The following is a 16,415-nucleotide window of genomic DNA, read 5'->3' as shown; positions in this document are numbered from 1 at the left end:
GCTGGGTTTCCTTACCCAACCGTTTCCGAAAAATCTGACCCGGAATCTGACTTTGTAATGTATAGTATGGAGCTCAATTTCGAACTTTTCACGCTTATATCTCAGCAATGGTTGCGATCGAGGATGTATCCCTTTCCTTGTTATGTTCTTTTGGGACAAGGTATCCAACGGCCACAGTCACGACCAGTAGCGGCTCGATACCATAATCTGAGGTAGTTCTGCACAGTGTGTTTTTTGTGTATTAAATTTCCCGTTTGCAGTAATTAATTATAAAATCTACATGAACCGCATATCTTTTAGCACTCTAATTGTTATACATAAATGACAATTATAATTGAAATTAACAAATATATATACACCTTTACTGTATAGCAACCAAAACACTACTGTTTTGCTTATTAAGTGTCAGTGGCGTATTTAGGATTTTGTTCCGGGAAGAGCTATGCACAGCATATGAATAAGCACTTAATTTTTCCTTTGGGATGCCTACAAGTTTAAATAAATTTCGGGGGATCTTGAGCCCTATAGCTCCTCTCTAAATACGCCACCATTGCGTGTAACAAACTTTAAAAATACCATACCCATATCGTAAGAAACACTGTTTTCAGATATCATAACAATTTCGGATTCACGTAATGTCTACAGGTAGAAATTGTATTAATACTGCTGAATTATAAATATTTTATCGTTTGTAAATAGTCTATCCGACGTGTCTTCTGCTGTACAAAATGTCCTATTACTCAATCATTAAAGGTCGGCATGATGGATATGAAATCACGCTCGATTGATAAGGTACCCAAAGCATTGATTCTTTCCTGACATATTGTGCTTCCCGAAAATGTTTTAACTATTTTAAAATTAGAGAAGTAACGTTTTGCTTCAGCTATTGTCGTTGGGGTAATTGAAGAATTTCCAAAAGGTTTACGGTTTCCTTAAAATTGTCACACAAATTGTGTTCGTTCAGAAAATTTGCACAAACTTGAACATGGAATACTATTACAGTAGAGCGTCGATTATCCGAACGTCGGTCAACCGAACGACCGCTTAACCGAACTGTGTACTCGCTCGCACCTGTTACTCTCCCACCCTACCGTCCATCATCCCCCTCACTCCCAAACCAAGTTTCCCACAGTAGTCGCCGCACTGAGCCATCGCTGGCGGAACATTGCTTCTAATGGGGCCTTCATAAGGCGCTGCTGACCGGCCAAGCCGCCAGTCGCTGTGTTTCAACATGTACAGTTCGATTATCCGAACAAACCAGTTTTCCGAACACCCATGTCCCCCAATTACTTCGGATAATCGACGCTCTACTGTACTTTCAAAGCGCACAACAATTACACTGAACACCGTTATCAAAAACAAGAGAAGGGAGCCTCATATACATCACGTCGTATGTCTTCGGCTTCTTCGGAAGTATTCGTGAGTTCTGAGCTGCTGGGAGTGCAGCTCTAGTAAATCCTATCTAAGAGACAAGGAAAACGTAATACAGTGTGGCTGGTGAAGATTTTATTTTCAGTGCTAAAGAATAGTGCAATCCGTGCACAGCTCTTGCAATATTATTAAGCTTCAGAAGGTGTTTCCAGTAATACTACGATATGTAGCATATCCAGCAGTACAATTTCAGGACACCGTTAGACCAAATATCATCATTACATGTTATTATCTTGATTAAATTAAACACAATTCAACTCAATTGAAAATACATTTGTGCCACTAAAATAGCTGGTAGTTCTGCAGCTCTGCAGCACTTATAGGCAAGCCGCCCCTGGTCTCGACTCGAAGTTAGAGTTACACTTGGATAGGTTGCCTTGTTAGTGTCATCTTTGATTCAAAACTCGCATTCTCTGACCACATCTCCTCAATACTTAAGAATTCAATGCACATGTTGGGACTTCTTTATCGATTCACTGATCTGATCTGTTGTCATGTTAGATTGAATCAAGTTTAAGTCTTTGTAAGAAATGTATGTGTGTGACACATGGACCTATGTTTGTAACATGAAATCTGAAACACACATATTCATATAGAAAATCATTTGGGTTGCTAACTAATCACGCATATGAGGCGTCTAAGATGTATTTCGATGATAAAGTTGGGTAAAAGAAGATTAACTAACATCATTAACTAAAAAAAAAAAAAACATAAAAGTTTATAAAATCCAGTACTATCTAATAAATTTAGCTAAGATATACTAGTCTATCTTATTGCATTGTAATACAGCTGTTGAATTAATGTTATATTGCATATAGCTACAGAGTTAATTGTGCATAACACCTAAATCTCCTACTTTACCTAAAATATCTCCAACATTTTGGTGAAGTGCGGTTGCATTTTAAATTGGGACTGTTTTCTACTTGTTCGTATGCTACCACTGAATTGCATGTTCCACTTTTCTCATTCCCTTTAACATTGAGAAATGTTTGCCAATTCCATTTAATCCATCTTCTGCAACCTAAGAAATAGTTCTGCAAAGAGAATGGATGACATTGATCGTTTCTCGTCAAATCAATCACGTAGATTGCAGGTTCAGGTGCATATATTTTATTCTCTGAATCGATATCTATTAAAGGGCGAAACAGGTGGTTGTTGATGCTAATACTAGTAGTGACTGACTTTCTCAAAAGATTGTTCTTCCTCGGTTGTTTTGATTATATGGATAGATTTGTGTTACTTACACAAACAGAAGCCTATATATGTTTCCTGTTGTTATATTGTATTTAAATGATTTATTCTTATTGTAGATTTTTTTATTTATTCCCACTGACTCGTAAAGAGAAAAACGTTTCGTACTTATGTCCTTGATGGAACTCTGTACTCTTTCTAACACAATGTAGCTATCTCGGGAACAAATAAACGCACAAAAACTATCTATAAAAAGACTCAGATGCTCATCTTGGATTTCCTTTTTGTTTGTTCGTTTGTTTGAATTAAGCGTTTCTTTTCAGCGCTGAGGCTATATCAGACGTAGACCTACAGTTTAAGGCGGCTTTGGAACCAATTTAATACATTCAAATGTTGTAATGGTCTCCCACTGGAAATCAAACCCAGGATTATGTGTACCAAAGGCTCACGTGCTAAGCACTAAACCAACGGAAGAGGTTTCAGATTAAGAACCAGCACTCATTACTTTCTAATTTTCAGTCTCATTACATGCGTTTCAGTAGTATCTCGAAAAATCTATCTGGGAGGCTTCGATTGTATCTAGACAAAGAAAATAGTTATAGCATAATGGACTTCAGGTTCGGAATCAAGAACCGTTACCTACCGTCCATTTTTATATTACAACCTGCTTGTTTGTGACGTTGTCAAGAAACTAGCTTGCGTGGTTTCGATTAGCCACATATCAAAGCTAACTTAACTGGGGAAAAAGTACACTATTGCAGAATTCGACTCTAGTTGGGAATCACTCAAACAGCGCCCTCTGATGGTAAGTTGGAAATCAAGTAACCTAAGTTTGTCTACCTAGGTATGTCTATAAAGTTCCTTTTCTTAATTGGTGCTTGCTTTGGAGTTTAACAGTCTTCCAGCAGCACCAAGGCGATATGGGACGCGGACTTATAGATTTTACGGAGAATTCGAATCGCATGAGCTCCCATCGAGAAAAGAACCAGGATCTTCCATGTCAAAGGCGTGTATGTTATCTAGATAGTTACGAGGGAGGTCTTACCTTTTGTTGTTTTTACGTCGTGTTTAAAATGTTTTCTTAAGTATGCAAGGAAGATACCAAACTCCCATTTATGATACCCAACAGGCAAGGTTGAGCGGTCCATGCGGCTAGGCTAGAGATCTAAGACCTATCTGTTGCAGGTTTGAATCCCGCTCAGTATACGGATTTTAAGTCTTTTCATCACTCATCATATTCATTCTTCACCGTTTCTTTAAACCTAATGGAAACAACCAAAAGACGTAAAATTCATGAATGAATAAAACCATTTATGATAGTAACTGCAAAGAATATGGTGTTACTTTTCTTATTCAGACAGTATGACTGTTTCTCCGAACAAGCTTAATATGGAGTCGTATACTGATTGTGACATCTGTATCGATATTTCACAGGGAAATTCCTTGTATCGAGAAAGTAAAAAAGTGTTGATGATGCAATGTTAGCGTATGCTTAGCAGACGAATAAGAAGGCACTGAAAGCACGACAAAATTAACTTGCAACCAGACTAACACGTATTGGATCCTAGGAAAATTCGTTTGGGCAAGTATAAGAAGAAACACAACGTATTGTCGGCACCCACGCAATAGATTTTACAAAGAAATACGTGGTGCATAAGGTATTTCAAATGCAAAGGGCAAAAGTAGATCTTGTTTCCAAAAGTGTAATTTAACAAATTCAGTATTGCCTATTGTTCTTAGCACTTAGTTATGCAATTGCACACGACAACGTAAATCTAGAAAACACTTATACAGGGTGTTTCAAACCAACACCAACAACGTTTGGGAGGTGATTCCTGACACCAAAATAAGACAAAAAGTATAGACCAACCTGGGTGCGCAAATGCTTCCTTTCGGAGTTATAGGCTGCCGAAAACATGAAAAATGAACTATAGCTCCAAAACTACAGGACCTACCATACTCAGTTCAAGAGTTTACTTAGGAACTAGTATGTGCCCTATCCAAATATCCAAGTTTCAGAATCCTGCGGTACTTCCGCAATAATTTTTATGAGGGTAGTTAGAAAGTACTTCAAATTATATGCCCGTAGCCAAACTCCCTCTCTAAAAATTGCTTCGTGAATACCTTAGTATTCTGAAACATTCATTTTTGGAAAGCCAACATATTAACTTCTAAGTGAAGTCTTGACCTGACTGGCAGACTCCATAGTTTTGAAGTTATGGGTCTTTAAAGTTCATTTATTCATGTTTTCGGCAGCCTAGAACTCCGAAAGGAAGCATTTGTGCATCCAGGTTGGCCTATACTTTTTGTCTTATCTTGGTATCTGGAATCACCTCCCAAAACGTTGTCGGCGTTGTTTTGAAACACCCTGTATTTGGTGTTCGATATATACCATTACTGGTAGAGAGATGACCTCTGGTATGCATGGTCCCTGGTTCGATAATAACTCGCGCCAAGCTTTTTAAAAAGTGAACACTTCTTTGGAAATAATTTTTAAAATTAGACTGTTTTCTCGAGACATTCGAGACGAAATGAGACATTTTACTAGTACTCCCGTCTTGTTTTGTGTCTGAAATCGAGAATCCTAGAGGAATTAGGTATTTGTCTCGCCTAATCTCAATTCTACAAAGCGTGTCTCGTTTCGGAACTAGCTTAGTTTTGAAGACGAGAAGATACTCAAAACATGTCTCCTTTCGTGCGCACCTCTAGCCCTGTACGTGGACGTCTCTATGAAATTTCGATATTCATGCTTGAATCATTATATACAAGGACTGTTCATTTAATTCCAGATTTTTCAATAACTACTAATTATAGCTCGAAATCTTCACGTCAGAGGCATGGGGCAACGTCTCATATTCACGTCACAGATAATTTGAATTCAGGTAATGTTGATTGAGACAAGATTGCCTATGATATGTTGCGTGATCCGTGTCAGATTATGAAATGAGTAATCGAAAGCAATAGTGAGTTTGTGATAAACTTTATTTTAACTTGGAAGACATTGTTACAGAGATGTACGAATCTTGCAATTGGTATTTGATGATGTATCGATGAGTCGCGTAAGATCTTTCAGTGGTTTGCATGTTTCCAAGCTCGAAGGATGTCGTAGAGGATTACTTTCGTACTGATCGCTCATCCGTGAGTCGGAATGAGGAGAAAATCACCCAGATTAGTTCACTTATGAGATCCGGTCTTCCACTGACTGCCCTTCAAATTGCGGTTGACTTAAATATTTCCATCGGCTACACCACCAAACCTTACCTAAAGGCTTAGGAAAGCCATGTATCGATGATCTTCGTACCAAAAATTTTTACACAGAACCAGAAAGACATTCATATAAACATTCCTAACAGTCCCAACTTTTGACGTTTCAGGTCAGTATTATAGCAGAGGATGAACTAAGAGCTTACAATCGTCAACTAACTAAGGGCTTACAAGTACGTCTCTAATACAAGATGATGTTGTCTTAATGGAAGCTACCTGGATCCTCAAGAACTAAAAGGACCAGACAATCCCAAATGAAAGTGCTACTGATTGTTTCTTGACATTGGAGGTTGTGAGTCAGGAATTTGTTGCTTGTGACCAAACGATCAATAAGGGATCTACACTACTGTGTTATAGCGGTTACATAATTATGTTCCTTGTAATCTACAGAACCAGTGGGTGTCTGGATAGTGGCATTTGCACCATGACAATGCTCTGTGTCACACTTCAGAAATAGTATCAAACTTTTTGGCCAAAAGCTACATAATTGTCACACACCATCTTCTACTCCTGGATCCAATTTTGTGTGATTTTTTTCCTGTTTCCAACTATGTAATACACCATTAAAGAAACACGATTCGACACCATCCAAGATGTCCAGGAAAATACGACGAGAGAAATTACACGTGTTAGACAACAGACGTTCCACGACTGTTTAAAGCGATAGTGACAAGATTGGAATTGGCGTGTAAATGCATCAGGAAACTACGATGAAGGCCACAAGCACAAATAGGTGGTAAATCGCCCCCATGATTTTTAGGAAGATGCTATAAAAGTACGAGTGCAGGGACGACTTACAATTCATTCGTGCTTCTTTCCTTCAAAGTATCTATTTGATGAATCTACACAATGATTACAACCTTGTCGCATCGCTGGAAGCAGTCCTTACACGATTGCTTTGCAATGTGCAGGAGTTCCCTCGTCGGATTATCCTTTGTATCCTGGATTATATACATGGTAATCAAAATATTGGAGACACCAAAAGTTTTCTTGGTTGTAACACTGAGGACGCATATTCAGCTCCTAGCAATCACTAGTCGTATATGAAACGATCGTCTGTAACGTGTCAATCTAGGTAGACAGAGATGCATGCTGAAATGGACGAATAGTGGTGATACAAAATGGGAGACTACTCTGAGCTTCAAAGAAGCAAAATTGTGAGCCAGCTGTGAATTGGCGCAAGCGCATCTAAGTTGGCCAGTGTTAGTTGCATCACAAAATACAATGTCCAAAATGATGATCTATAGAATTCGTAGCAAAACAACAAGAGCAAAGAGTAATAGTAGTCAGTAGAGGAATCTCAGTGCCAGGGATCGTGAGCATTGAAAAGGGTTGTCACCAAGGATCTAAAGCTACTGCGGAAGATCAACATATGTACTGTGTACATATAAAAAGAGAATAAAGAAAGGAGTTATGGAAAAGTAGTACGTATAACTGTTCTGTTTCGTGTTAAATTCCCACGATGATCGTCGAAGGTGTTTCTCTGCAAACTGTGCATCACATCACATTATACCATACAGATATTTTTGTTAGAGCTGTGAAAGTACTCTAATGAGGAAAATTCAATTGTGTGGTGCCATAAAGTTTTACAGGCATACAGTACATTTGTGGTTTGATATTAATGTACGGGCGTCTCTGGTGGGGAACAAGGGGGCGCGTCCATCCCCAATATTTTGAAGTACAAAATATTCAATATTTTATTCTAATTTAATTTATTTACTAACGACAGAATAACGTATAAATAATAATTATTTGGAATATAATATTCAGGCTGTGAAACGATTATAACAGAGTTCTTGATATAGCTCTGGGGGTCCGTGAAGGTAAGGAGAAAGGTAGCAAACAGAATCGAAAATAATAAACAGGTTGGGCTAGATAGTACCATATAAATCATTTTCTTTGATGCCCCCCTCCCAAACAAATACATGCCAGAAACGCCAGTGTATTAATCAATGTACACTATATTTAATGTACAACTTTGTCTAACTTCAAGACTTGTGTTAAAATTCAAGGAAATGGCATATTTATTCACATTGTGAACGAAAATTTTTAAAAACGAAAATGAGAGTGGTTATAAAACATTTTACTTTGCATGTATTCCATAATCCCTTCCAGTAGCGTAGCCAGGATGTGTGTTTGGGGGGGCCCAAGTGCTGCTATAGGTACATATAGAAACATTACAAACAAAGAAATATATAAACATAAAAATATATAAAAAATTACAAACGTCAAAGTACCAAAGTATATTGTCGGACTTCTTTGGGGGGGCCCGGCCCCTCTGGGCCCCCCCTTCCCTACGCCACTGATCCCTTCCTACAGTTTCTGCAGAACTTCAAGACACCAACGAGGAGAAATGCATTATACTAAAGCATTTTCAATTACCTAATGACGAAGTCAAGTGAATCATTTACGGAAATTAATTTTCTGAGGATGTTGGAAATGATTTGTGGGCGCAAGGTGTTCAATAAGATATGTGAGAGTGCGTAGGAAAATCTTGTCCCTAAAACCCGTTCCCAGGGGCTCCTAAACCGGCCTAAGCTAGTATTGTTGCTATGCTCATGCTCTTAGACCGCTACCGGATGTAGAAACAAGATGAAACATGCCTTTTCCTCCTCTTCTTCGCCTTCTTGGATTGTATTGTGTAGCTATTTGAACGCCCTGCCACTCCTGCGAAGCTAAGAGCGGAAGCTTCTCGTAGGTTATGAACTGAAGCTGTGATATTCAATGATCGAAGCTTCCCACCAGATTGTGTGAAATTGGTCTTAGTTGCTAAGGTGAATATTGTATTTCATGATTTTTTTTAAAACGTGGGATGAGAAACCGTATATGCAGGTGGTCTCATAGACTGGACGCTGAGTGGTTAGTTTCGAAACACATTCCCATAGAAAACGTTGTTTAGTAATCAAAATCATGAAACATGCTGTTGCTAAGTGTTAGGACCCCCTGTGGGATCACTTACGCAGAGAATTCAAAGATCAAATTATGCCAATGTACTTGCTGCTTGTATTGAAGGCGTGATGAGATATTGGTTTGAAACACATTCCCATAGAAAACATTGTTTAGTAATCAAAATCACCTATGCAGAGTACCTCAAGATCAAATTATGCGAACGATTTTGAAGTTAGACACATACACGCCTTAAGGTCACACGAGAAATTAGATGTGGTTAATGCGACCCCAATTATTGAAGTTCACATTGCATTGTAGTGTGAAAAAAAGACACGTGTACAATGTAAGATTAGAAGCCGTGATGAGATATTTTTTTCGAAATACATTCTCATAGAAAACGATGACTAGTATTCAAAGTCATTTTTTGTCCTTTGATCGAAATGGTCTTAATTGGTAAGGGGGAACAGTTGTTATGTGATATAGTATTGTATACTTATATATTGATTGGCCTTGAGTCCCCTGTACTATAGTAAACGCTATTTATCGTTCGAAGCTCCTCATTTCGAATCACTATAATGTTTTCAAGTGTTCAATGCTCTCCCTCTCTCTCATTGAGAATTGAACCCGGACCTCCATGTAAGTAAAGATGTGTTAATTAGTAATCAAAGTCACTTTTGCAGATAAGGCAAGTATGAAATTACGTTAATCGATCTTAGGAAAGATGTGTTAATGGTTGTATGAATAATCGAACTCTAATACTGAACAAAGTGATATTGAAACGTAAGAAAAAATAAAATATCTTTAGCTTTCAACGGGAATGGAGCTTAGGACTGTATGTATGAAACCTTCGCTAACCAATAAAACATCAAATTTTCAGCGGTAATCGATTAGCCTTGGGTACCATTGAAATCCCTAATGCTGAACAAGTGGCATTAAAAGGTAAAAACAGAAAATATGTTTTGCTTTCAACGGGAATCGAGCTTAGGACTGTATGTATAACACCCGCGCTAACCACTATAGCATCAAAATTTCAGCGGTAATCGATTAGCCTTTGGTCCCATGTACTATAGTTAGTGCTCTCAAACGGGTCGGGTTACGGATCGGGTCGGGTCAGGTCAACTCGGGTCGGGTCAGCTCGGGTCGGGTTGTCGGGTCGAGTTGTCACGTCGGGTTATTCAGGTCGGGTGGTCGGGTGGGGTCAATCGTGTCAGCTCACTAGCTGCCTAATTAAAACTAGCAATTTTCAATTGATTTTTATAGAAACCATAAATCTATTTTGAACACTTGCAGCTAGTGTTTTTATGGTAAATGCTTATTTTTGTACTTGTGTGTACTTTAATTTTTAAATGTGGAAAATTGATTTTACCAATCGACTGTAATATTAATATCTACGCCAATATGGAGTCTGGATTTAGAACAAAACTAAAAGTTGTTTAAGCAAGGCCAAAAGAAAGATTGGATATGGACGACCAAGCCCAAGTAGGGCCGCGATGGCTCAGTGGTAGAGAATTCATCTCTGGTGCATGGTGTCCATGGTCCGATCCCAGCTTGTGCTAAGTGGGCTTTGTGGTGGAAAAACGCCGTGTACTGGGTTTTCTCGGTTTTCTCCTATTTCCTCCCACTTTCTTCATTCCACCATTTCATTCATTTCTCATAGTCACTATATCCCTTAGCCTCGGTGCAGAATTGAGTGACCTTAAACTGAATATTTCATTTTATTTCACCAAGTCCAAGGACATCGATACAAGAACAAGATAAAGATTGGATATGCAAGACGAAGTGCATAGTGATCTTGCTCTTGGCCTTGTTTTGGTGATCACCAAGTATCGATGAGCGTATTTTCTTTCTTTCCGTATAGTATGAAAGACCATGATCACAATCACACTTGGTCTTCATTTGTACCGATGAGGCGAGCATTCTTGGCTCTTGTATTAGCGTGAAAGACCACCAAGACTACGAAATGCAGGACCAAGACTTGACTGCAAGACAAAGGATAAGACGCAGTATTGATGACCAAGACCCAGGGTGCGAATTGTTTGAATTTCATTTGTTGGGCTGAAAGTGATGAAATAAAATTAGTACTTTATAATTAATTATCATACTGTATTTTTAAATTTTAAATTACAAAATTCATATTATGTATCTTCTTAGGTGCAATTATATATACTGTAAAATACGTTTTAATTACCGAGAAAGAAAAATCAAAGTGGCACGGGTTCCGGAATCATAGGAACCTTTTTTGGAATGAAAGTTGAAGGGTTGGAAAAAATCACAGGTGTTCTCCCGTTTCCTCAACCCTTATCATTGTAGTTAAACGATTTCCTTTTGTCTCCGCCAAGAGACTCTTGCTACTGCCTTTAGAGAAGACCCTCTGCCGTCCGAGCAGGTGAGAACACTGACCTTGAAGAAAAATTTCGTCACATAGAACTAAAGCAAGAAAAAAATAAATTTCTCCCACGTCGGACATCAGTTATAAAAAGAAATAACTAAACCTCAAAAGTGCCAAATATTCATTAAGATGTATATACAAATCCCCCGGTTGATCTAGCTAATGGTTAACGTGTAAGACTTCGGTATACGTGGTCTGGGTTTAATTCCCAATGTGAGTGCATTTTGGCGTTCACCCAGTGTCGTGACCATAGTGCTCTCAAGCGGGTCGGGTTGACCCGACCCGACTCGCATCGGGTTACGGATCGGGTCGAGTCGGGTTATTCAGATCGGGTCAGTCGGGTCAGCTCGGGTCGGGTCAATCGGGTCAACTCGGGTCGGGTTGTCGGGTCAGGTCAATCAGGTCGGATCACGGTTCGGGTCAGTCGAGTCGGGTCGGGTCATCGGGTCGGGTCAGTCAATTCAGGTCACGGGTCGGGTCGGGTAGGTCTTCAACCCGAACCGACCCGACCCGTTGAGAGCACTAACTATAGTATATGATATTCATCGTTCGAAGCAATATAATGCTTTCAAGTGTTCAATGCTCTCTCTTTCTTTCATCGAGAATCGAACCCAGAGCCCCATGTAAGTAAAGATGTGTTAATGGGTATATGTATGATCGAACTCCCTAATGCTGAACAAAGTGCTATTAAACCGTAAATAACAAACATAAAAATAAAAATACAACATCACATTATTATTATTATTATTATTATTATTATTATTATTATTATTATTATTATTATTATTATTATTATTATTATTTTATTGGAGAGTGAAAGTCAAGCAGACAACTAACCTTGATTGTATCTTCGTTAACTTACGATTTAAAGATTCTGTGCATAAAATTCATTTTGGTTGGCCCTGGGATCGAATTTGGTACTTCACGATCTAGAGTTGAATTAAATTTCTCTGTGGTGGGATATAATCGTGGGACGTTCATCTTCAAGTTAATTTATGATATGAAATCTTTCAGTTTAAAATCCCACAAATATGTCTTTCCACAAATACGATGTTGTCCATCATAAATGTACTCGCTCGGAAGTCGAATCAGGGACCCTAAGCATAAGAGATAAGCACACTATATTATTCAGACATTGTGCACCCTTGTACTAGAGAGAAACAGTTGTCTGCTTAGATTGAAAATTAGTGTTCCTTTCTGGGTACTATAACGATATTAAACAAAAAATAGTTACATTGTTGTAGCATACGTTCTTGCTTACAGAAGAATTGTACGTATACAGCATTTCAGATTACATGTATTGTTTTGCTGTTGTGAGAAGTACACTATTTGTACTTTTCACAGACACAGACACACACGAACATACATACGTGCGATTGTAGATTATGTAATCTGAATGCGAAAACGCTGAGTTATGTGTAATGTAAATTAAGTTTGTTGATATATAAGATTTACTGAAGATGATATTTTGATACACTTATCGAATAATGTGTGAAGAAGGAAATGAGTTAATGCTTCAGATGTGGGATTGAATGAGAATGTGAAAAGTAGCAGGGTTGTATTCACTTGGAAAAGCCCATATGTTTCTTGAGAAACTTCGATTTCATATATGTTGTACTTTTTTGTAGGTGATCGTATTACTTCGCGATTGCGTTTATCTTTAATGTATATGGGATTTATGAACTTTTGTTCGTGTGTTTCCGGAATATCGTATTTTTGCTGAGCACGACCGAGATCCATTGTCGGATCACTGAACTAACATGTGTACAATTCTTTAAATTCATTTTCAAATATACATTATGAACGGGAAATAAGGAAGACAATTTGTTTTTATGAACTTATTATCAAAAAGATCTAAATGTTACAGATCTTATTCCTAGCTTTGGTATTGATTCCCTAAACTAACTGTAACCCTCATTAAGTTGTGAATTCGAAAGGTACTCCTTGTTAGATCCCTTAGTTTTATCTCGCTTCTTATTATCGGTGGTAGAGCGTTCAATTTTCGTGCATGGAATCCTTGGTTCAATCTTAGCTTACTGCAAGTGAACTTTGTGGTGAATAAACTTTAATCCTCATTAAGTTGTGAATCCGAAAGGCACTCCTTGTTAGATCCCTGTTTTATCTCTTCTTATTATCAGCGGTACAGCGTTCAATTTTCTTACATGAAGTTCTCGGTTCGATCCCAGCTCACTACAAGTGAACTTTGTGATGAACAACCTGTGATCCTCATTAAAAACGGCCCAGCTTAACGTTTGCATCGAACTTAAATACTTGCTCCTCCTAAAACTCAAATCCAGATCGTCGTGAATGCTGTCCTTGCCTCCTGAAGACTATTTGACGACCGAGATCCACTGTCAACTAGTTTTTAGTATTCAGATACAAATCTTAGTATTCAGATACAAATCGCTTATCTTTTATGGTTATACACGTTGTTGTAATAATAATCGGGAGGCAAATGTGGGATATATATATATATATATATATATATATATATATATATATATATCTTTTCATCCTAGCACGAAACAGGTGCACGGTGGACCAGTGGTAAAGCGTTCAATTTTTGTGCATGGAGTCCTTGGTTCAATCTCAGCTCCCGACTTGTGAACTTTGTGCTGAATAAACATCGTGTGCGTGGGTGTTTTACTTGTTCCAATTTTCTTGTCACCATTTAATTCATGTCTCATCATTACCTTCTCATTTAGCCTAACCTGCATAGTCGTGGGATGTAACACCTTACCTCCATATACCGTTTCCTTTAGCCTAACCTGTATAGTCATGAGATATAGCACCTTACCTCCGTGTTACCAACGACTTATTCTTTAGATGGATACTTAGTGTAATAGAGCAATGTTCCGCAATCCTTTTATGCTCGCAGCACAGCATAGATTATCCATGACGACTCAAAATGTATTATAACGACACTGCTACTTTAAATACATACTAGAATAAAAAATATTGAATGTATCGCAAACACTTACATAGTCATGTCAAAACCCTTCTAAGCCTAGCCGTCTGGCTTGCTGTTATGGAAATCAGTAGCATGAAATTAAGTGTACTACATTATTTATTTCTTAAACACGTACAACTACCTTTCTTGTTGCTAATTTCGGTACGCGTTTGCCACCTTTATGAATTCCAAGATTACAATATGAGATGACAGTGTCTGGCTGAACTCTTTAGTTTCACAACTTTAATAAGTACGATGTGCCTTCGGTGTGAGCGGTCCCGGATTCGGTTCCCGGTGGGGGGAATCGGTCGAAAAAGTGTAAAATTATTTTTAGGCCAGCCACCCTGAATGAGGTTTGCATTAACGGTATACACGGTTTTCTTTAAAACTGGGTTCGACTTGAAATAACCTAACCCAACTTTTCTGTAAATTTTGTTTAATGTAGGAACAGTATCTCGTGAACGATCAGTTTCAGCTTTTCCTTCTCCGCAAAGGAATTATGACCTATCTAAACCTAAATTGCAATACCAAACTAACTTAATTAGTTCATGAAAACAAGAAAGAATAAATGCTAATTGCCCGGAAACTTTTGTCATAATCAAAGCAGACACGAATTATGTGACATCAAATAGTTTGAAGTACGTAGATATCAAACGGAAGTGTTATAAACTACATTTGAAAAGTTAATATTCGAAACAATTTCTTAGAAGATCTTTAGCGTTAACTTGGGGACACTTAAGTTAATTTTATTTACATATGAGATTCTCTCCTGACTATATATAGTTAGTCGTTACTTTGATGTAAGAGATAGAAGTATAATTCTCAATGGGAGCTTATCTGATTCGAAAATAAAATGAAATCTTTCAGTTTAACGTCCCACGAATATGCCTTTTAGGATAAGGGAAACAAATATTTAAGGTAAGTGAATGACGATAGAATGACAATGTGAAAGAAGAGTACTCCACGAAAATTCATGGATACGACGTTCTTCATCACAAATCTACTCGCTCAAGATCGAACCAGGGACCCTAAGCACACTCTATCATTGACACACTCTGCCTCATCATCTAGTTCGAGTCTTACATTAAGTTGTAGATCCATGTATTACTAGTCTAGGTGCTCAGTATAATAAGGACGTCAATGCATCTCTCTTTGTTTCAGGCCATTCTCATAGTTCGTGAAAAAAATTTATTACTTTGAGATTCATTTAAACATATGTTAATTAGTTTAACTCGGGAACGGCCGAGTGTTGATTTGTGACGCGAGCGGTCGACAAGTGAGCGCGGCGCTCACTTACAATATAATCGTTTTTATAGCTGCTTATGACTTTATATGGGATTTATTTTCAACACATTTCTATATGTTTATTTATTTATTTATTTTGACTTATTTTACATGTCGAGGTTAAGGCTATATGTAGCCTTATCTACCACCTAAACATGACAAAATTGAAAAATCAAAGGATATAGCTAAGAATAGCAAAAGAAAAAAAAAGTTAGAAAGTAAAAAAAAAAACACACAAGAAACAGACTGTCACTTGAACACACACACACACACACACACACAAACACACACACAAATATACTGCTACACGAAAGTACATACATGTTATAATATGTAATAAGTGTTGGGTTTCATATCTTTATGACAAGCTTCTCTATTGGCTCTTCTGTCTCTGTGTCCATTCAACCCTGCTTCGATAACAATAAATTATAAACTGCTCTTTTAAAAGATGCTAAAGATTTTGACTCACGTACCGAGGTTGGCAAAGTATTCCAATCACGACACGTTGAAATTATAAATGATTTGGAGGAATAAGTTGATCTATGAATAGGAATTGCAAGTTGGCTATTAAAACGTGATCTTGTGTCCCTCTCATGGAAATCGCTTAAAAAATTAAGATGTTTTAGAAGATAGGAAGGTTCTGTAAAAGTAAGTGTTTTATACAGCAGTACCAACGAGTGCAATTTTCGCCGTTGCTGCATCTTCAGCCATTGCAGCTTTTCAAGGAATGGCGTAACATGATTTGAGAATTTTAAGTTAAAAATAAAACGTATACAAGCATTTTGTACTCGCTGCAAACGCTTTTGTAAATGTATATCAGCGTCAGTTAAGGCGGTGTCACAGTACTCCAAATGTGGTACCACTAGGGTTTGAACAAGAGTTTTTTTCAATTGTGTTGGTAAAAAGTTTTTTAATTTGCTGAGAGAATGAAGAATTCCAAAAGCCTTCTTGCATGATGCGTTAATTTGATCGGACCAAGTTAAATATTTGTTAAGTATGACGCCAAGATTTTTCACA

At 37.8% G+C, this 16,415-nt stretch overlaps 1 protein-coding gene across 1 annotated transcript in view; it reads right to left on the bottom strand.

Annotated features, from left to right (window-relative positions):
• Positions 1–1,318: 1,318 nt before the first annotated feature.
• The window catches only part of LOC145682109 (uncharacterized), a 31,085-nt gene continuing 15,988 nt past the window's right edge, over positions 1,319–16,415 (bottom strand). The window contains exon 3 of the mRNA XM_081753704.1: positions 1,319–1,462. Within this exon, the coding sequence (XP_081609830.1) occupies positions 1,319–1,462 (144 nt within the window). The remainder of the gene's footprint in view (positions 1,463–16,415) is intronic.

This window comes from Thermobia domestica, chromosome 3, assembly GCF_964235325.1.
Source record: "Thermobia domestica chromosome 3, izTheDome1.hap1.1, whole genome shotgun sequence".
NCBI classification, from domain to species: domain Eukaryota; kingdom Metazoa; phylum Arthropoda; class Insecta; order Zygentoma; family Lepismatidae; genus Thermobia; species Thermobia domestica.
Note: the sequence above shows the minus strand (reverse complement) of the source record. Positions and strands in the feature narration are given on the sequence as shown.